General features: G+C 41.3%; 1 protein-coding gene across 1 annotated transcript in view; it reads left to right on the top strand.

Moving 5' to 3' along the window:
* The window catches only part of SLC36A4 (solute carrier family 36 member 4), a 246,333-nt gene extending 224,474 nt beyond the window's left edge, over positions 1 to 21,859 (top strand). The window contains 1 exon segment of the mRNA XM_030559215.1: positions 18,547 to 21,859. Coding sequence (XP_030415075.1) covers positions 18,547 to 18,854 — 308 coding nt within the window. The 3' untranslated portion in view covers positions 18,855 to 21,859.
* Positions 21,860 to 23,007: the final 1,148 nt, after the last annotated feature.

The raw sequence follows: 23,007 nt of genomic DNA, 5'->3' as shown, positions 1-23,007 counted from the left end.
CGCAATTCTTCTATCAGATGCAGTGGGAAATCCAGAGGGTTAGAATTGGCATTTTGTGTGTGTGTTAATTCAAACCTTTTATGGGCTTCGTAGAATTGGGTTTCTAAGAGGTGAGTTACTGGTTTGTGGGGCAGTGTCCATGCTCCGTAACAGCTGTAGCATTATCTATTTAGACTCAATTAATAATGCATTTTATAGCTTTGCTTTGTGATGGCTTATTGACTCTAGTTGCATATAGCAGTCATTTAAAATTATCTCACTTAATTATGCCTAGATGGATTCTTAAAGTGTCAGTAGCGACACTGAAAGAATTTTGCTAAGAGCCAAATTAATCTACTGAAGTTCACAGAAGACAGTCCAACCATATGTGGGTTGAGAACACACAGAATGCAGTCAAGTGAAGTGTGAAACATCTGCTCATATTTCACAGTGGACTATGCCAAGCATCTACCACACTAGTTGCATGAAGCCAACCAGGATAAGAGTTTTTCTTGCAGACTGCACTGTGAAGAACCATCTTTCTCCAGCTATCCAGGCTGTACTAGAGCTTAGTATCTAAGTTGCAGAATTAATAAAAAATTGAGGTTCCAGGCTTTGCACAGCCCTTTTACAGACTTCCCTGGTGTAAAAGCCAGTTAGGGGTTGGGGTTTTTTTGAGGTTGGCTCAGGGAAGCAGTTAGGTCAAGTACATAATAGGGCATAGGCACATGGCTAGGGCCCGAATTCCTGGAGTCAAACCATCATATCGGAATCTCAGCTTTCATTTTAAAAAGAGTTTCTAGTTATCAATGTTGCAAAGAAAAATTTGAAGATATGCCCTGAGTGTAACTGGTGCAGTCTTTATTTCTTGAGTCTGCGGGTAGCTCTGAGAGGTATGAGCTGGCACACTCCTCTAAATAGTTATTATCTCTGAAACCTGCTACCTTCTGGGGCCTCCATCAGCATCTCACAACCACAACCCTTATTATGGCTCTGTTATGGTGATGTCATATGGTGCTGTCATCCTCTTAGAGAGAATGAAGGATGCCGTCGATCCACAGCTACAAGATGAACAGGCAACTTTCCAGCAGAACAGATCATGGACGGACCAGATAGCAACGCTTCGCATCATAGTCGAGCAGTCTAAAGAGTGGAACTTCTCGTTGTACATCAGTTTTGTTGACTGTGAGAAAGCATTTGATAGCGTGGATCGAGAGACCCTTTGGAAGCTCCTTCAGCACTACGGCATCCCGGAAAAGGTGGTCAACCTGATCAAGAACTCGTATGACGGTATACATTGTAGAGTGATCCATGGAGGGCAGCTTACTAACAGCTTCCAGGTGCAAACTGGAGTCAGGCAAGGATGCTTGTTGTCACCACTTCTCTTTCTCCTCATCATCGATTGGATTATGAAGACATCCACCTATGAGCGTAGGAACGGAATCCAGTGGACGTTGTGGACCCAGCTTGATGACCTTGCACTCCTTTTGCACAGTAAACAGCAGATGCAAGAGTAGTGGCAGCCACATCATCACAGGTTGGCCTCAACATTCACAAGGACAAGACCAAGATCCTTAGGATTAACTCCACCAGCAATGACCCAGTCACACTGAATGGAAGCCCCCTGGAAGAAGTGCAGTCCTTCACCTACCTAGGTAGCATCATCGACCAGCCGGGTGGCACAGACGCAGACATCAAAGTAAGGATTGGTAAGGCAAGAGCAGCCTTCTTACAGCTCAAGAACATCTGGAGCTCTAGAGAGCTGTCTTCAGCAATAAAAATTCGACTGTTCAACTCCAATGTGAAATCAGTCCTACTGTGTGGAGCTGAAACCTGGAGGACAACCAAAACAACCATCAGGAAGATCCAGACCTTCATAAATAGCTGCCTCAGAAGGATTCTCCAGATCCGCTGGCCAGACACCATCAGTAACATCCATCTCTTGGAGAGGACCTGTCAACTCCCAGCAGAGGAAGAAATCAGAAGGAGAAGGTGGGGTTGGATAGGACATACACTACGCAAGCAGCCAACTAACATCACCAGACAGGCACTGTGTGGAACCCCCAAGGCAAGCGGAAAAGAGGCCGTCCAAGAAACACCTGGCGACGTGACCTTCAAGCTGATAGCAAAAAAATGGGCTATACCTGGAACCAGTTAGAACGAATGGCCCAGAATAGAGGACTCTGGAGATCTGTTGTTGGTGGCCCATATCCCGATTGGGGTGATGGGCATGAGTGAGTGAGTGATAGTGATGTCAGCAGGAACATCCATGAACACACATGCACACACCCCAGTACACACATGAAGGCTTCTATTCTAGTGGATAGAAGCTGTATCCTCCCTCTTCTTAGTTGGGGAGCATAGCCAAACATGAAGGGGTCTTCCCTAGCTTCCTGCATCCAGTTATTTCATGTTGCATAAGCAGCCCTATTATAGGAAGCCTAGCACTGTAGCTCCCCTTGACGTCAGTGGCAAGTGCCCACACACAGCATCTCTGAAAATTGGGCTCCTTTTATCTGACTCCGAGTCTGTGCACCTGACTTAACTACTTTCCTGAGCCAGTCTTAAAAACTTCCTCTGGCTTCCAAGCCAGGGATATCTGCATAAGGTCTCTGCAAACCCTGGAAACCCAAGGTTTTACTAGTTCTGCCTTTTAAATACTCAAACACAGCACAGGCAGCTAGAGAGCTGACTCCTCCTAGCGTTAGTAGTAGGACACTCATCCAGTGGGGGGTTTCGTAGAACTAGTGGGTGCAGGATCTTGGCATGCGTAACTTGTGGCACCTGGATTTGAAAATTCTGGCCTTGACCTCTCCATCTAGTTGCTGTCAAAGTACATAAATCATTTGCCTCCTAATTGCCTCATCTGGAATACGGACCAGTGATATTTATCCACTTTCTGAAAGGTCCTTGGTGCAAAACTTTATATGCGCTTTAATTTGTTTATTAAAATAAACAAATAAATAAAATAAAAATCCTCACCTTTTTACAACCCCTCATATAATAGTGTGTGCAGGGGAACAGAGAAAAGGATGTGTGTGCTGGTTCAGGGAACAGACTATTGTCAGGGTTACAAAGTTTTTGTTGCTTGGGTGTAGGGTGTCCTTGATTACTTCTCACTATGAAGGATTAACAATGAAATTTACGCTATCTTCTCTTGCTTGACCTGAATGAATCCTGTTAACATAGGATAAATCAATCCTACCCAAACAGTGGGTAGCAGTGTGAAGGCAAGCAAAGGGTAGAGTTAGAGCAATTTCAGTCTCTCTCAGCCTACAGTATGTTGCTGAAAGATAATGATGAAAGCATTCTTTACTCCACTGGGAATAAAACAGAACAATATGATGTGTGTGGTTGTCCTAGATGCTAGTCTTATCTCTTTTTCTTGCAAGTATGAAAGTAGAGTTTGTTACCTTATGCAGTGTGCTTCCACTATATTTCCTGCTGTATTCTTTAACCGTTTTGCTTTTGAGACTGCACTGATACTTGTAAAAATATAGTTTAAGATATTTGGATTTAATCAATTGTGTTCTGCCCAAGATTTAAATCAGAATAGTACTTAAAGAAATCATCTAATGAATGTATCTAAGATGAGTTAGAACAAATAAACAGAAAAAAAACCCAAGCCTTATTATAATTAGTGCCTGTATTCAGAAGCAACGATTTTCTTAATCACTATTGCTTATTGGCATGCATTCTATTTAAAATTCGTATGTTAAACCCCTGCTTACAGACGTCTTACCTGTGTGAATAACTCCATAAATTATTAAAACTAAATATATTTTAGTCTTGACCAGTAATGATTTTTTTACTATTTGCACACTCAGCTTGCACAATACAAATAGATTAGTCAGTTTCACTTCAGGTTAATAATTGATTTCTGATCAGTTTCACATTCTGGTTCATGTATTAGAGCATCATAGAATTTAAGGCCAGAAGCCATCACCCAGTTTGACCTCCTGCACATCACAAGCCATTACCTAGTTACCACTGCACTGAGCCCAGTAATCTGGATTTAAGTATCACAGCCCTCTGGAGACCAAATTATTGTGTGCCATGAGCAGAGAATAGGAGAGACAAAGATGTGCCAATGTCCAAGGCCCCGTCAATGACAGGGGATTGATTTGGTGAGATGTACCCAGATGAACCTAGAATGTGGCATCATTTTGAGTTGTAAAGACTATAAAGGAGTATTATTCCTTTAAAAATAAAGTGCTTTTATTGAAATGCTAAATTCTGGTAGTTAGGATTGGTCAAAATGAAACTTAAATTGTCTTCTTGGTGACCGGTTAGATATATTTATTGTGTGTTTGGTTTTATATTTTAAGAGAAATATTATAGATGTGTGACTGCAGTAACTTTCTAAATACATTATCATTTTTAAAAAAAAGCAGTTTTCCTTTATTTGTGATCTTTGGCCCTGGCCCTAACCCTGCAACTGCATTCACACTGCCATACCCCTGTGCCTGAATGGAATCCCCTTGACTTCAGTAAGACTCTCCCTGGGCATAGATGGTCTACTTACATGGATGCATTTGCAGGATTAGGGTCTTTCTTGGTATCCGGAAAGCAGTATAGCAACATAAATTTTTAACATTTGTGAAATGGTGTTGACAAGAAGAAACTTTTGAAGCATGTCTCTGCAGAGCACCTAAAGGAATGTTTCTACTGGTTACTTTCCTTTTTGTAGAGTAAGAAAAAAAAATCCTAATTTGTAAACTTCCTGAATCTGCTCTTCTGTCGAGCACATCAGTTACAGAACCATGATCCCAGTTGGCTGTACTTTGAATGCTCAAGCCTATGTCAGGCATCTTTGTGAGGATGTCTCCTGTACTTAGGCTGGTGAATATTTGAGTACCCCTGGGCATCCCACAAAGTTCTCCACATGTCGGTTGTGATCTTCCTGATTTTTGTCTAGCTTTAGAACAAATTCTTTATCTGATTTGAGAGTGTCCCTTTAAATGTTTGTAAATATAGCTTGTTATATAAGTCCCTTCTATTCCTAGTACATTCCTATGCTGAAAGTCACAAAAGTGACTTAAGCCAAGTTTGAATAAAGGGTATTACCATCGTTAAAGGAATCTAGTTGGGGAATTTTGGGTATAGTCATGACCATCCAGCTCATAGATCTTATTCTCTTGTGTTTTTTCCATAGACCTAATTACTACAACAATGCATATTTAAATAATGTAAACTGGTGCCCTTGCAATGTTCATGGTAAAATATAAAACATCATTTGGGAAAATTATCTTTCGTTGTCATGGGTTTAACGTGTTTTTGCTGAACCAAACTGCAGTAAATTATATTTGATCATTAAATGTTGCATATGTGGGAATCTTGGTGTGAACCAAGCCCTTTTCTACAGTAAAAAGAATCAGGAGTGCTTGTGACACCTTAGAAATGAACACATTTATTTGAGCAAGCTTTTGTGGGCTAAAACCCACTTCATCGGATCCATGCTACAAATACTCCTGTTCTTTTTTCTGATACAGACTAATACAGCTACCACTCTGAAACGTGTCTACAGTGGCATCGTGGCCACCAGGGTAACTGAAGCAATGAAAACCCTTACTGCAGAGACAGTTTAGTGCAAAACCATTTGCTGTAGCCAGGGCCGGCTCCAGGCACCAGCCCAGCAAGCAGGTGCTTGGGGCGGCACATCGGGCTCTTGGGTGGCAGTTCGGTAACCGGTCCCTCGGTCCCTCTCGGCGGGAAGGACCTGCCGCCAAATTGCCGCCGAAGAAGAAAGCAGCAGGTTGGAGGTGCCACCAATCGCGATCGTGGCTTTTTTTTTTTTCCCCTGCCGCTTGGGGTGGCAAAAACCCTGGAGCTGGCCCCTGGCTATAGCTAGAAGGCAGGGTAAATTGTGCTAGTGCAAATCATGCTGCACCAATTTAAACTGTCTTTGTAGCAATTTGGATGGTGCAGCTACAAAAGTTGCTAAAATCCCTGTGCAGACAGAGCAAGAAACATGCTTGCTCTTATATTCATTTGTATGCTTAGTCATCCTCATTATATGTTTGTTGTGCATTAGTATGGGACTACTCCTGTCATAAACAGATAGTTAAGGGTTAATGTCTCTTTTACCTGTAAAAGGTTAACAAACAGGGAACCAAACACCTGACCAGCGGACCAATCAGGAGACAAGATACTTTCAAATCTCGGTGGAGGGAAGCCTTTGTTTGTGTTTTTTGGGTTTTGCTTTGTTCTCTCTGGGCTCTGAGTGACCACACGTACCTACAGGCTCTCTAATCTTCTATTCCAACTTAGTAAGTACAAAAGGTAGAAAGGTGGTTTAGTCTTTTTGATTGTTTTGCTTTATTTGCAAATGTGTATCTGGCTGGTAGGGGTCTAATGTGTATTTGGCTAAAAGTATTTTAAATTGTATTTCTGCTGGAGGAGGCTTTTTTCTCCAGTTTGTATAAGCTGACAGACCCTGTAATATTCCATCTTGAATTTACAGTGATTTTCTTTATTCTTTTTTGCTTTTATTAAAAGTTTTGCTTTTAAGACCTGTCTGATTTTTCCCCTTGTTGAGGCTCAAGGGAATTGAGTCTGTACTTAACAGGGAAGGAGAAGGGAGGGGGAGAGAAAGGGGGGGAACCCACCTGATTTCTCTGTGTTGTCATTCAAGGAGTTTGAATCACGGTGATCTCCTAGTGTACCCAGGGCGGGAAAGATCTGGGAGGAAGAAAGGAGAAAGGGGAATCCCTTTGTTTAGATTCATGGAGCTTGAATCTGTATATCTCTCCAGGAGCCCAGGGAGGGAACACCTGGAGGAGAGGAGGGGGAAGGGAAATGGTTTATTCCCCTTTGTTGTGAGACTCAAAGAATTTGGGTCTTGGGGATCCCCAGGGAAGGGTTTGGGGGAGACCAGAGTTTATCAGGCACTCTACCCTAAATCCTGATTGGTGGCAGCACTACAGGATCTAAGCTGGTAATTAAGCTTAGGGAAATTCATGCTAGTACCCATATTTTGGACGCTAAGGTTCAGAATTGGGAATTATACTATGACAACTCCCATCCCTGAAATGCTATATTAGAAGTCCTATAGGAGGAGATTTTTTAAAAATGCTTAATGGATTTAGGACTGCAAATCCCACTGAAAATCAGTGAGCCTTTTGAAAATCTTCACTATAGCTGCTATAAAGACAAAACCTCTTGCTTCTTATTTTAAAGGTATTGAGTTAAAATCCTGTTGAGCTTGTGTTTTCATTTAAAGAATGTGGTATTAGCTGCTTTTCCCATCAGCATGATTACAGATTTAATTCTTACCACTTTTCCAAAGCAGACATGAAAAAAGACTGTGTCCAAACAGTTCTTGTTTAAAAGAGCCAAGTTAGGAAAAGAACAGTTTAAACTATATAAAAATATGATACTGGATCTATTTAAAACACCCACACTGGAAATATGGCTAGCTTTTAAGACCCAAGATGCAATGTTCTCATACGAAAAGGTTAAAATATGTAATTATCAGCCTAGGTGACTTTTATTTCAGATTAAGGCAAACAACAAAGAAAGGACTAATATAGTGTCTCTGAGGGAGAGACTGTAGGTGCTTATTGTGTAACATTCTGCACCTGAACTGAAACAAAATGTCAGCTGTCATATATTTGTCCCTGCAGAATGTGTGGAGACTGCCCACATTTAAAGCTGCAATACACAGAAAACAGAATGTATAGCAGTGTAAATGAAAAACTGTGTCCTATTCCAGTTCAGAGTGGCTATATGGGAATTTGAGCTATCCGATGAATGTCCAGTTAGTTAACTGTAACTTGTTAAATGTGACTGTTTTCACAGATCTAGTTGGCTGAACTTCTTTTCTAATTTGGATTAAAGTTAAATATGAAGTGTTTCACTTCTGAAATGTTTCTGCTAGTCCAGTGGTTCTCAACCAGGGGTTCGGGGCCCCCCAGGGGGCGGGAGGAGCTGCAAGCAGGCTTTAGGAGGTCCACCAAGCAGGGCCAGCATTAGATTTGCTGAGGCCCAGAGCAGGAAGCCGAAGCCCCATCACATGGGGCTGAAGCCTGGGGCCCCAAATCCCGCCAACTGGGCTGAAGCTGCAGCCTGAGCAACTTAGCTTCACGATGTTCCCTGTGGCATGGGGCCCCAAGCAGTTGCCCTGTTTGCTAGCCCGTAACTCTGATCCTGGCTTTAATATGCAGAAAAACAGTTGTTGTGGCACAGGTGGGCTGTGGAGTTTTTATAGGATTGGGGGGGCTGCTCAGAAAGAAAAAGGCTGAGAACCCCCGTGCTAGACCAAACCCACCATGTCATGCATGTTCTGTCACCAAGGAGAAGGAAGTTGCGGGTGGCATTTAGAAGTGTACAGCACCTGGTTTAATCCAAATTCCACTGGAGGCAAATGGGAGTTTTACCATTCACCAGAACAGAACAATGTAGCTGGAGTGTAGGTGTCCAATGCAACAATGCACTCTTCCCCTGTCTTCCTAATTCCCCTCTCTGTTGCACCCACCCCTGTTGCCCCTCCCGCCCTCCACAATCCTCTGTTCACACTTACCTTTATTCTCCCTTATTCTTGCACACAACACAACCCTGCAAGCACACACTCCCCCCTCTCCTGCCCTTTCTGACTAGATCTAATGCATCAGGTAGTCTGTGAAAAGAAGTGTTTAGGATTAATGATTGTTTTCACCATTATACTTCATAAATGAAAGTTTATGGCTGAGAAGTTCTCAAAGAATTGCCCTCTTTCAGAATGGCATCTGCCTTCCATTGTTCCCAATGAGAATGAAGCCAACCTTCCAATAAAAAAGATGATGGCGACCTATGTTATCAAGGTGCAGATAGAGAGGAGCACTGTGAGAAATGGACATGGAGAAAATGGACATCTTTCCTAAGAGCAGGCTGTGGCCTCATCCACACTGAGAACAATGGGAGATGGCAGCCATTTTGAAAGAGGGCAGTTCCTCATGGACTTCTCTGTAATCCAACATTATTCTTTAGCCTCTTCTAAAAGAAGAAACTTTCAGTTCTTCAAGCACTGGTCCCTATGTGTATTTCATACAGGGGGATGCATGCACACCATGTGCTTGAGACCAGAAAATCTTGCTAGTGTGAGGGCATAGGCGTGAACCAACATAACCGCCATGTGCTCAGCACCAACGGTATAAGAGAGTGGTCCCCAAAATGTGGGGCATGCCCCCTGGGGGAGCAGGGGAGAATCTCTGGGGGCATGGCAGAGCTCCAGCCAGCCCCCACAGGGGCGAGGAGGAAATGCCTCTCAGCCCTGCTCCATCCCCTGGCCCCTGACTGTCAGCCCCTGGTCACTGACCGCCAGCTCCTGGCCCCTGACTGCCAGACCCCAGCTGCGACCCCAGGGGAGGGGTGCAGGCAGGTTCCATTACAGATAACGGGGCCACAACAGAAAAAGTTTGGGAAAACTGGTACAACGGGAGGTCAGACTGACCACCTCTCCAGCTCCTTGTTACTGCCATGTGACCTGAGTCAGAATCCTGTGTCCAGAGTTAACTTTGTACCATCTTTTTATCTGTAAATATAATTGTATGTAGTTCGTGTTGGATTTAGTAATGTAGATTAGTATTCTCCACCCCAGGCACCCTGTTCGTTTACCCCCTCAGGAAAAGAACTATGCCCAAAGTTCCAGGATTTAAGAAATGTGTCTCCTGTCCTTGCCTCATCTTGGTCAGCAATGTTGACCAGCACAGTCTCTACTCCCTTGGAGAGGTTCACATCACCACCAAATGCAGTATCTGTGGCTCCTTCCCTTCCCTGGACCTGAGTGGTATAGAAGATTTGATTGAGATGTACCTCATGGAGAAAGCCAAGAGACCCCAGTCTAATCCAGGCTGGGAAGACCACCCATCCTCATTAATCAGCACCCCTCTGAGCACAGAGTAGAGGTCAGATCTGATAAAACCAAAGACCCATTGTCTCAGGTCCTTCATGAGTAAGGGACACTTTTATAGACACAAGAACAGATCCCCTTCCAGATCTGATCCCAAGAGTAAGGATCCTGCCCGACTCCTTCCAGATAAAGCAAGTCCTTGCACTTAGGTCCCAAAAATTTAGGTCTGTGGAAGCCTCTCGACCATGAGGGTAAAGTACTCAGGAGCAAAAATCCAGTGGTACCAGACTCCATTTCACGGATGGCTGTCAGACCTAGAGCATTCAAGTTCAGAGGCCATTCTCAAACACAACAGAAAAGACTCCACCATAAAATCCTATCTAGCTAAATGGAGGTGTTTCTCTATTTGGACACAACAAAACCAATTATCTCCAGAGACGGCAGGTATTCCTGCTCTTCTAGACTACCTCCTCACTCTTAAGAAGTCAACACTGTCTCTTTGCTGCTGGGTGGAGACACAGAAAACTATCAGTGCCTGCCTGCCTTCCACCCTCAAACAGATAACTATTCTGTTTTTACTCACTTGATAACCAGATTCCTGAAGAGACTCACTAAGATCTTCTCACCAGTAGTGAAGCCAACACCACAATGGAACCTCATTCCTCATAGACTCATAGACTCTAGGACTGGAAGGGACCTCGAGAGGTCATCGAGTCCAGTCCCCTGCCCTCATGGCAGGACCAAATACTGTCTAGACCATCCCTGATAGACATTTATCTAACCTACTCTTAAATATCTCCAGCGATGGAGATTCCACAACTTCCCTAGGCAATCTATTCCAGTGATTAACTACCCTGACAGTTAGGAACTTTTTCCTAATGTCCAACCTAAATCTCCCTTGCTGCAGTTTAAGCCCATAGTCATTGGAGGCTAAGGTGAACAAGTTTTCTCCCTCCTCCTGATGACACCCTTTTAGATACCTGAAAACTGCTATCATGTCCCCTCTCAGTCTTCTCTTTTCCAAACTAAACAAACCCAATTCCTTCAGCCTTCCTTCATAGGTCATGTTCTCAAGACCTTTAATCATTCTTGTTGCTCTTCTCTGGACCCTCTCCAATTTCTCCACAGCTTTCTTGAAATGCGGTGCCCAGAACTGGACACAATACTCCAGTTGAGGCCTAACCAGCGCAGAGTAAAGCGGAAGAATGTATTCTGTACTGAATTCCTGTACTGTCAGTACCTACCAGGCCACCCTTTGAACCACTGGCTACGTGCTTGATGTCCTACCTGCCTATGAAGGGTGTATCCCTTGTTACCATCACGTCAGGCGGGAGGTGAGTGAGATGGAGGCACTCTTGGCCAACCCACCATACTTTTTCTTTACGAAAAGTAGCGTATCCCATCACTCCACCTGAAATTCGTTCCTAAGGTAATGTCGAGTTCCACATAAATCAATCAATTCACTTAGTGGTATTCTTCCCAAAGACTCATACATCCAGTGGGGAGAGGAGGGCTTCACTCTCTCACTGTCAGATGAGCAAACTATTTCTTGCTATAGCGGAGCAAGCTTAGGGACAAGCAATATCTTCTGAGAGACCCTCAAAGTGTGTTTCTGCCTGTATCCTCCTTTGCCTGTATCCTCCTTTGTTATCAGTTAGTGCATCTTCCCTTCCCCCAGACAGAGTGAGGACCCATTCTACTGGAGCACAGGCAACCTCAGTAGCATCTCTTTGAGAAGTGCCTATGCTGGACAGTTGTAAGGTGGCAATATGGAAAAGATCTGAAACCAAGTGCTGAATTTCTTAATGGACCATTTAAAAATTAATTTTAACCCCTAAATTATATTATTGGTTTACCTGAAATTCTCAGAAAATTCATTCTATACTCAGAGTAAGTTGTAGGCCTTGCTGGAGCCCTAGACATAACTTACAGTATGAAACAAAGGCTGAGAACTAGAGTAAGCCTACCCTTGGCAAATAACACACTAGATATTGGCTAATCAATTGAACACATTCCTGACTGGAGAGGTTGTTAGAAGAACACCCAGCGTTCTCAAGTAACTACATAAACACATTCTTAAGATATGGTACAGGAACACAGTGATCCCATAAGGATGGGAAGACAGGATAATTGACAAGGATATCTTGTTCAAACTAGAAAGTACAAGGATAAGGCTGGTAAATCATATCAGATGGGCAATACGTAATTTGTTTATATCTATGTATAAAAGTAATAGGAGGAGCACCTTTGTCCCTACCGGACGGCAGAGACTCCCGCTCTTGACTGAACTGTCCGTTGTCACAGGCATACATCTGTTCGTGTACCTGTAACTCCTATGGGGCGCGAAGACCTGGCTTCATTGCGCTAAACCGGGCAAAGCACATTCGCCACTGAACCAAGCCTGTGGTTTTTCGTATAAGTAACAATATTACTGCGTTTCCTGAAAATATCTCTGTGAAAGACCTATCTTTAATAAATGAGTGCTGTCTTTCCATTTAATGTCAGAAAAATGAAACAAAGAGGGAATAAGTCTGTGTTGCACTGACCTCATGCAGGCAATACAAATGTTAACCTTAGATATAGTCTGCTTGCCTAGGCACACACAGAAAACTGACAGAAATTTTTCTGTAGTTGATGATGACTTTTGGCAAGTTTCATAATCAGCTGCAACAAATAGGCAAATGTTTTCAGCAGTTTTCTGAATGTTATCAGTATTGTGCTGATCACATTCAAGCCATGGACAGAAAATCCCAGCAGGCATGTTTCATGACTCACGTAGCGCAATCTGTGTAGCTTAACAAAGGGAAGGTTAAGGTGTGGTGGTTAGTCTAGAAGTACCTACACAGGGAACAAATATTTAATAATGGGCTTTTAAATCTGGAAGAGAAAGATGTAACACTATCCAATGGCCAGAAGCGGACACCAGACAGATTGAGACTAGAAATAAGATGTACATTTTAAATAATGAAAACCACTGGAACAATTTTATCGAGGTTTGTTGTGGATTCTCCACCACTGACAATTTTAAAATCAAGATTTGATGTTTCTGCAAGATATGCTCAAGGAATTATTTTGGGGAAGTTCTAAGGACTGTGTTACGCAGGAGGCCAGACTAGATGATTATAATGGTTCCCTTCTGACCTTGGGATCTACAAATCTATATGCCTGAAATGCTCCTTATGGTTTCTGCTCTATTATCTGATGCTAAGATATTAAATGTCAAATCATTATGAAGAGGTAGAAATCAAATTGTTCTTTTTTTATTATTATTATTATTTGTATTACAGTACCACTTGGAAGCCCCAACTAAGGTCAGGGCTCATTGGGTTTGTAAGTGCCTAGAACAGAGTAAGCAACAAGAGCTTACGCTGTAACTAGACAAACAAAGAGCAGGAGAAAGGAAATACTATTCACATTTCAGATGAAAACTAACATTTAGAGAAACTAAGTGACTTATCTAAGGTCTGTGGTGGGGGGAAGGATTGAACCCATATCTCCCAAGTTCCAGTCTAGAGCCTTAACCACAGGACTCTCTTTCCTCTCATTTTTTTAAAAACGCGTGCATCATTGTTTTTCTAGGTACATTACATTGCTGAGGTGCTATGTACTCATTAACTGATCTCATTAACATAATTATATGCTGTTTGTTTACCACCCTGTTTACATTTCCTCTCATTCAAAATCTTTAGCAGAATATATGGTTTTAGATACGTCTGTAATAACAGTGGTGACAGACACTTCCAATATAGGCCTTGAGTATGCTGTGTTCCACTGTTATATGATAGAAGCAAAGAGTCCTGTGGCACCTTATAGACTAACAGACGTATTGGAGCATGAGCTTTCGTGGGTGAATACCCTCTTGTTATGTGATGTTTGCTTATTACCCCTACAACTCAGTCCCTATCCATTCTTCTTATCTGCTCTGGAGTGTGCAGCTGGATTCTTTCTTAACCCTTAGGACTCTATGGATAGGCATGCTCATAGGGATAGTCCCTGTCAGCAGTCATGCCTCTTTTTCCTAGAGACCAACAAGAAAACTGCCTCTCTGCGTTACGTAGGATACAGAGCCACTCAATCTGTACCCCTGTACATCAGGGCCTTCCAGGGGCAGATAAATTTCCCCTTTAGGTGATTTTCACAGTATATTAGGAAGAGGTTTTTATACTACACATATCTGATGAGTCTATTTACCATCTTGTATTTTATCAGCCAGATAGGTCTGCCTGTCCTGGAGAAAAGGAAAGAATTTTTTTTTTCCTGCTGAACTTGGTGAAATTCACCATATGGGGCAGGAAATCCCTCAGCAAGTAAGGCAGGCTTTTAAATTGGCTGGCCCGTAGGAGGGAGCGAAATTGGTTAAGATAGAGGCAATGTAACTAGGAATGAAACCGAATGAAGTTAAGGAAAATTTTCCACTGGAGAGATCTCTCCTTTATAAAAAGTGTAATATTCCAAAATATCACATCCCAGAAGAATGTTACTGCAGTGTTGGGACAGACTGTCGCAGTCATTTTTATGAGATGCTTCTGTTCAAACTGCTCCTACTCATTTCCTGGGGGCCTGAAGCTGATTTCACTGCTGGTCAAACCCAAAAGACCTTTTCCTGTGACTATTGCAGGATTTCTGACTTTCTGTATAGCACGTATTACGATTCCTAGAACTCCCCAAACAGAACACTTTGTGTACCTTACACAATGCCTCATCACGGTTCTGAAACTCTTCTTGAGTCTTTACTGTTTGATTTTCAATATCCTAGAGTCATTAGAAATTATTATCGATAGTCTGTAGGCTTTTCTCTGCAGATGTGACTCTTCTGTTTGATTCTCCTGTGGAACTGGCATATTATTATTAACTCTGGAAGCATTCTTTAGCAGGCATAAATGAAAAGGGAATATGTGACTTGTATTTCTGGGTGGATTGTTACGGGATTGAAAGAAGAAATTAACTAAAACCCAGCAACACTCTGTTCCTTCACCTAGAGCTGGTGATTTCCTTCATTGGCACTCTTAAGAGCAACACTTTGGCATTGATCCTGCCACCTTTGGTTGAAATCCTCGCATTTTACAAGGAAAACTTAAGTCTGTCAATTTGATTCTTAGACATTTTATAGTTGTCAGTGAAGTTGTTGGCCTCCCAACACAGGAATTTTGAGATTGGTATAAAATAGGACCAGGATCCAAACAATCCAGATTGAGTTTTGATTTAGTGTAATCTAATCCAAGGTACCCCCTTTTCTGTCTTTCTCCAGTCTAAATGAACCATTACAATATATATTTTAATTTCATGTGTTTCTATCTTTAAAAAACTCTAAATCTTTCACTATTTTTTAATCAAGAACATTTTCAAACATTCCAATTTAATATAACTAATGAATGATCCTGTTTAATTGTCAGCACTTACGTAGAACTGAAAGAGGTCTGTTACAGAAGTTAAACAATCTAAATTTATTGAGTACACCCACTGCATCCATTTAACTAGCAAGATAATAAATGTGCAGCTTTTTCCATTGCTTCAGTCTTCAACAAATTCATTAACTATGAGTTTTACCACACGGCACATACATTTCAACTTCAATTTTCGGTAACTTTAATGTTATGTAATATTGTACAAGTATTAAGTATGCTTGCTAATTGTCCAGGCTTGAGGGTCCAATTCTGCATTGTTTGTGCTCCCAAGCTGCCTACTTTATTGTTTTCAGTGGGAGTTCTGTCTGCACAAGGAATAGAGAGTTAAATTAAGACTGAACTAAACTTGTGTTCTCAGCCGTTGCAAATAATAGGATATGCTGCACAACTACTCACCTCAAGGTGGTTTTCAGTATACAAACCACCTGCACTTACATGCTCTACTGTTCTCCCGGACTCATCACTTAAAGTAAATATTATATTTTGGGAATTCCGGACATCTGAAATCGAGGCTTACTGGATCCCCTAGCCCCATACTACTAAAGCCATCCAGTCCTAAACAGGAGAAATGACTTCATGCCAAGAAGCCTGACAATTGGTAGTCTTTTAAACTTTAATCTATGGAATGTGTAAGAAGATGACACCCCAAATCTGCTCCACACTATAGAAGGACAAACACCCACTTTTGAGTGTTTGACTTTATTGTGAACTGAATAACATAACAACAGAAAACAGAGTCTAAGCTTTCTCCCTGTGTCTGGGTGTATCTAAGGTTTTCTCTAGGACCTCTGTCTTTCCCCCTGCTTCCCTCTGGACAGAGTGTCATTGCATTCTCTTTTATAACTTTGTGGAATTCACAGACCACAGCTGCCACAAGACATCTGTATCATTTACTCTGCAGCTAACTTCTGTTAATAGGGTAGGATAATGGGAGATCCTTAATATTCTGAAGGGTCATAAATCCAGTCTTTGTTATATAGTGTATCTAGAGATGCTGTCTTAATCATAAAAAAGCCTAATCCTTTTCTGAAACGTCTTGAGTATTTTGCTGTGATGCTCATAAGTGCCACAAGTTTATTGTGATTCGTGAACGATATTTATTTTAGAAAGTTGCCTTTTTAATTTCAGCTGCCCTCAGAATTCAAGACGTCCTGGCCTACATCTGGGATATTAGTCTGCAAAACTTGTAAGGTTCCATTTGAAATCAAAGTGCTGCTTGTTAGGCTGAGAAAAGATCACATTGGTATGCACTTAGTTAGGTTTTGCCCTTACTTGCTACATAAAGGTATCTTCGTTCCAATCATTGCATTATTTATTGCCATATATTATAAACATTACTCCACTAACATTTTTCTTGAACGCAAAGGCACTGTATTGAAGCTGGCTGTAGATGGGTGGGTTGAGGGTGGTGGCAGTTGGGAAATATGTGGAGCAGTATAGAAAAGAAGAGCAAAAAATGTTTTGTGCATGATTCCTGTCATGCTGGAGGTTTTCATACCGGTTTTCCCCTTTCCCTTCCTTCCATTTAGCTATTCCAGGGAAGCAGCTGACATGAATATCTGTGCTAATCTCTGCCAGCCGATAGGGATGCATTTGTGAAAGGAGGTCAGATGTGCCCTGCCATTCACTGGGGATTAGATTGGAACCTCTGCTCAACTCATTTTATGATACAAAACTGAAAGCATTCATTGCACGACACACTTGTATGGCTCTGAATCATGACTAGGACATCTTGGTTAGAGTTTCCAGACAAATGGATTAAGAACATCAGAGGCCCTGATTCTTTTAGAACAATGAATTCTGTTTGTAGAATTTTATAGTATTGGGATGAAGACCAACCACCCAGTGCTGGAAGGCTCAATAGTTCCTGTTTCTAAATACGTCTGTCTGGACTGAACTCTTTCTCTGGTAAATTGGTAACCTGTCAGAGGTATTTCACAAACTGAACAGTCTTAGTGATTGATTTTTTTCAAGAGACAGGTGTCCAAATAAGCTGGGACTGTGGTGGCCATGGGATCCCAAATGGTCAGAAAGTTGTTTGTCCATTTTGGTTAATTTTTAAGTTACTTTTTAATATGGATATCATTTACCAGGGCATCAAATTTGATGTAGTTTGTAGGGTGATTTTGTGTGTGTGTGTGTGTGTGTGTGTGTGTGTGTGTGTGTGTGTTTGCCCAGCATAGCCTGTGCTACTTACAGACTCCCCTTCCACTCAAAAGCCTGTCTCCCCTCTACCTGTCATTCTCTTGAAAAAAATCAGTGTAAAAGTGTCACCATGCAATTTCAGATCTCTTGTGTCTCAATGATTTATAGAGCAAACTTTGTTTATTCCACGTATACAAAAAGATTTTGTTTTGAACTGCCAGTCCTGCAAATTCACTTTGGGATCTGAAAATCAAGCTGGGTACTTTACATTAGCACTAAAACTTATCCAACTCAGAAATAAGTGCATTCAGTAGTTCTACAGAAAAGAACCTAGGGGTCACAGTGAACAAGAAGCTGGATATGAGTCAACAGTGTGCCCTTGTTGCCAAGAAGGCTAACAGCATTTTGGGCTCTATAAGTAGGAGCATTGCCAGCAGATCGAGGGACGTGATCATTCCCCTCTATTCAACATTGGTAAGGCCTCATCTGGAGTACTGTGTCCAGTTTTGTGACCCACACTACAAGAAGGATGTGGAAAAATTGAAAGAGTCCAGCGGAGGACAACAAAAATGGTTAGGGGACTGGAGCACATGACTTATGAGGAGCGGCTAAGGGAACTGGGATTGTTTAGTCTACAGAAGAGAAGAATGAGGGGGGATTTGATAGCTGCTTTCAACTACCTGAAAGGGGGTTCCAAAGAGGATGGATCTAGACTGTTCTCAGTGGTAGCAGATGACAGAACAAGGAGTAATGGTCTCAAGTTGTTGTGGGGAAGGTTTAGGTTGGATATTAGGAAAAACTTTTTCACTAGGAGGGTGGTGAAGCAGTGGATGGGTTACCTAGGGAGGTGGTGGAATCTCCTTCCTTAGAGGTTTTTTAAGTCAGGCTTGACAAAGCCCTGGCTGGGATGATTTAATTGGGAATTGGTCCTGCTTTGAGCAGGGGCTTGAACTAGATGATCTCCTGAGGTCCCTTCCAACCCTGATATTCTATGATTCAACACAAAAAGAGATGAAGACTGTTCTTATTTGTTAGTAAAGTCTGGGGCTCTACACTGATTAGAATTACAAATGAGTGGTAAATGCTCAATATTTGTTAGGTTGTGATTCACTGGCTTATGTATCTTTCAAGGTTTTATTTTAATGAAGATGCTGAATTGAAGATAAAAGTGCTTGTTATCTCTTTCAGGTGCTGTAGCAGTCTTGATCCCTCACCTCGACCTGGTGATTTCCTTTGTTGGCGCTGTAAGCAGCAGCACGTTGGCATTGATCCTGCCGCCTTTGGTTGAAATCCTCACGTTTTACAAGGAAAACTTAAGTGTGTGGATGATACTTAAAGACATCTTTATAGCTGTCATTGGAGTCGTTGGCTTTTTAACAGGGACATATGTGACAGTTGAAGAGATCATTTATCCTGCTGCGACAGTCTTAGTTAACACTACAGAGAACCCCTTTGAAGATTTGAACACTACGCATTTGGTGACTGGTTTCAATTAATGGTGAGAGAACCGAGAATCATTTTGTTTCTAGGCATGGGTTCTGATTAGGAGAAAAAGATCTTGATAGAGCCTGTAGTTGGAAGTATGGGCCAAATCAAAATGCCTACTCAAAAGGGTGAAATCCACCCCACACATCCCAGCACCAACATGATGCCTATGCACCACTAACATCTCATTAAAGCCCTGTTTTAAGGGTCTGAGGTGGGACTTAAGTAGTGTGTAGATCTTCTGCTGGCTTTCAGTGAAGGGGTGAATTTCTCCCCAGTGAATAATAGTTACTATATATATAGCTTGGATTGTTAGTAATGTTTCCAGGGACCTGTAGACTTACTACCTGGAAGTGTTTCTTTTCAACAACTATAAGTGATTCACTCTGATTACTGGGTGTTAGTATGTCTTAAATCAATGTGGTTTTGAAAAATTACTATGACTGTTCTTGCAGTCTTTTTTCACACTGGTATCAATGGAGTTCTGAAGACCTAAAGCCTTCAGAGTCAAAGTCTTAATGCTTAGCACATGTACTGCAGACCACCAGTGTCAGTCAGTTTATGTGCCATTAGGCACGAGGTCACTTTTTCATGCAATCCAAATCAATAACAAGCATTTTAGTTGAAGTATGTAAAAGATACCAAGCTCCTTCAGGAAAATCCTCCATCCCTATCCTGCAAGCTGCTCTGTATGGCTAAACCTGTGCTCTTGGGAAGAACCCAGTGACCTCACTGGGCTTTGTGCAAGCTCAGGGGCCTGACTATGTGGAACAGCTTGCAGGGTTTTGACAGAGAATGCTGCTTCCAGTCATAGAACAAGTAATTTTTAAAACCTGGTGGTTTATGCCCTTTGGGCTTTCTATGTGGTGTCACAGAATGTCATCATGTATTAGAAAAAAATGTGCTCTTTAATGATGCAGAAGTAGATAACAAGACAGCATCCAAGTTTACAAATGATGATGTATGTAGTTTATTTTGATATGTTTTTGGTAACTGCTGTCCTAAAACCTGGGCCTTAAAAAAACAAAACAAAACAAAACACCTTTGTGAATCTATCCTTAACTTCAACTGTACAAATACATGAAATGCTGTATTTTTCTACCTATTCCTAAAAGATTAGAGTGGCTGTCTATATTTGTATTGTAGCTACATGTACAATAGAGTAATTATTTTGCATTATGTTCTGCCTTCAGTAGTATTTAACATGCACATTACTGTATTTTGGTTCTCCCCCAATCCCATTTTTGGAAAATAAAAAGAGTATCTGGGAAAACTGGTAACTGTGGCGGAAAATCATCCTTCTGCTCCAGGCCAATGCACCACTTAATCCTTCATAATAAAAAGCTCTATTTTGAGGGCTTGTGTTGGGCTTTCTGGCCCCCCTCTACTGAATTTCACTCTAATGCTGAAACCAAATTGTTGTTATTTTAATTGAAAAAAACTCTAGATTTTTTAAAAAAGAGTTTATCAAACTTTCTTCTTATAAAAATGCTTTTCTAAAGAATATATTTAATTATAACATTTCTTGAGGAAATAAAACCTCCCCCCAATGTCCATGCACATTTAAGACAGAGCGATAGCTAATATTTTTCTTGTCTTCAGAATATTTCCCCAGTCACCTACCATATGGCATCAGCATTATAGTCCTTTTATCTCCATTTTATAAGTGTTTCCAGTAGGGATTCAGCATAGTAGCATATGGTGCGAACTGCATGTAGTTTTTCAAACAGTTGTTCTAAGCAGTGCTCTCATTTTCATTTCAGCATGGACAAAATTAAACAAATGCTTGGCAGGCACTTTAAAGGAATGCAGATGTAATGCTGTGTTAGTAATGTACCCAGCACCTGTAATATTAAGTTGCCCTCAAGGACCATACGAGGACAGTGACTGGACAGGCAAAAAGTAACTTTAGCTTTTCAGAGTCAAGTATTTAAGCCTTTAAGCTATTTCTAAAGGAGATATTGCAGCCAAGTTTTTCAGTGTATGTTTGGGGGCAAAACCAGTTTACAAAAAAGGTACACTAGACAGTAGCATCAAAACACAATTTTGTATTTATTTATTTTTTGCTGTGAAATTTATTTTAATTGATCCTGAACATTTTCTACATTTATTTTTAATAGGACTGGTAGACATTTTTTTGCTCTCCTATTGTTTTGGCAGCTCTTTCTATTTGCATGTGTGTTTGGAAGATGCATAATTGCCAAATCCTTCCATATCATCTGTTCTCAGTCTGCTGCATGATAGCAAAGGCCTCTGAGATTGTGCTTCTGCCAACATGCTGAAGGATTTGGACCAGAAATATTTGGCCAGTGCAGAACATGGTGATAATCTTCGGCCAGTACAGATTGATGTGCACCTGATGCTATTTATCAAAGCCAAAGCTAACAAAGATGGGTGCCTAAAGAGAGGCTCCCACATCCTTATTTAAGTCCCTAAAGATGTGACCTAATTTTGAAAAGCATCCAGGAGTATTCCCTAAAGTGAATGCAGGTCAGACTTTTTGAAAATCAAATCACTTACTTAGGTGCCTAAATAAGGACTTAGAAGCTTAGCTTTAGGCTCCCAGCTTTTGAAATCTTGACCCAAGTGTGAACCCATACAGATCTCACCACAAAGCCTGCCCATGGCACATCCCATCATATCTAATGGTGTCATTCAGCAGTTTCTCACTCAGACCCCTGAGTATGAAGTAGCTTTTTTTAGTCTCTGGGTCAGTATTGCCCATTTAAATTAATGTGTCACTTAAGAGATTTTAAAATGTTTATTAATATATTTAAAGGCTTTCCACTATACCATTTTTATTTTTCACCTACAGTGTAGGATCTTTATTACTTCATCATTCACATATTAGGTTTGTTTGGCCTGCTCAGTCATTTTAAAAAAAAGTCTATGGTCTCATGGTATTTTGTGCTGAAGAGGACTGAAGTGTCACAAATAAAACTACTGAGAGATCATCAAGTCCAAATATGACCGAATCATAGAATAGAATCAAAGACTGGAAGAGACCTCAAGAGGTCATCTAGCCCAGTTCCCTGCACTCAAGCCAAGACTAAGTTTTATCTAGACCATTCCTGACAGGTGTTTGTCTAACCTGCTCTTAAAAATCTCCAATCATGGAGATTCCATAACCTCCCTAGGCAATTTATTCCAGTGCTTAACCACCCTGACAGGAAGTTTTTCCTAATGTCCACCCTAAACTGCCTTGCTGCAATTTAAGCCCATTGCTTCTTGTCCTATCCTCAGAGATTAAGAAACAATTTTTCTCCCTCCTCCTTGTAACAACCTTTTACGTACTTGAAAACTGTTATCATGTCCCCTCTCAATCTTCCTCTTTTCCAGACTAAACAAATCCAATTTTTTCAATCTTCCCACATAGGTCATGTTTTCTAGACCTTTAATCATTTTTGTCGCTCTTCTCTGGACTGTCTCCAATTTGTCCACATCCTTCCTGAAATGTGGCTCCCAGAACTAGACACAGTTCTCCAGTTGAGCCTAATTAGTGCAGAGTAGAGCAGAAGATTTACTTCTCGTGTCTGCTAACAACACTCCTGCTAATATATCCCAGAATGATTTTTGCTTTTTTTGCAATAGCGTTACACTGTTGACTCATATTTAGATTATGATCCACTATGACCCCCAGATCCCTTTCTGCAGTACTCCTTCCTAGGCAGTCATTTCCCATTTTGTATGTGTGCAATTGATTGTTCCTTCCTAAATGGAGTACTTTGCATTTATTCTTATTGAATTTCATCCTGTTTACTTCTGACCATTTCTCCAGTTTTTCCAGATAATTTTGAATATTAATCCTATGCTCTAAAGCACTTGCAACCCCTCCCAGCTTGGTATCATCTGCAAACTTTGTAAGTCTACTCTCTATGCCATTACCAAAATCATTGATGGAGATATTGAACAGAATCAGACCCAGAACTGATCCCTGTGGGACTCCACTTGTTATTTCCTTCCAGCATGACTGTGAACCACTAATAACTACTCTCTGGGAACGGTTTTTCAACCAGTTTTTCACCCACCATATAGTAGCTCCATCTAGGTTGCATTTCCCTAGTTTGTTTATGAGGTCATGCGAGCCAATATCAAAAGCTTTACTGAAATCAAGATATACCATTTCTCACCTATCCACAAGGCTTGTTACATTGTCAAAGAAAG

This window comes from Gopherus evgoodei, chromosome 1 (genome assembly GCF_007399415.2).
Source record: "Gopherus evgoodei ecotype Sinaloan lineage chromosome 1, rGopEvg1_v1.p, whole genome shotgun sequence".
In the NCBI taxonomy this organism is placed as follows: Eukaryota; Metazoa; Chordata; order Testudines; family Testudinidae; genus Gopherus; species Gopherus evgoodei.
Note: the sequence above shows the minus strand (reverse complement) of the source record. Positions and strands in the feature narration are given on the sequence as shown.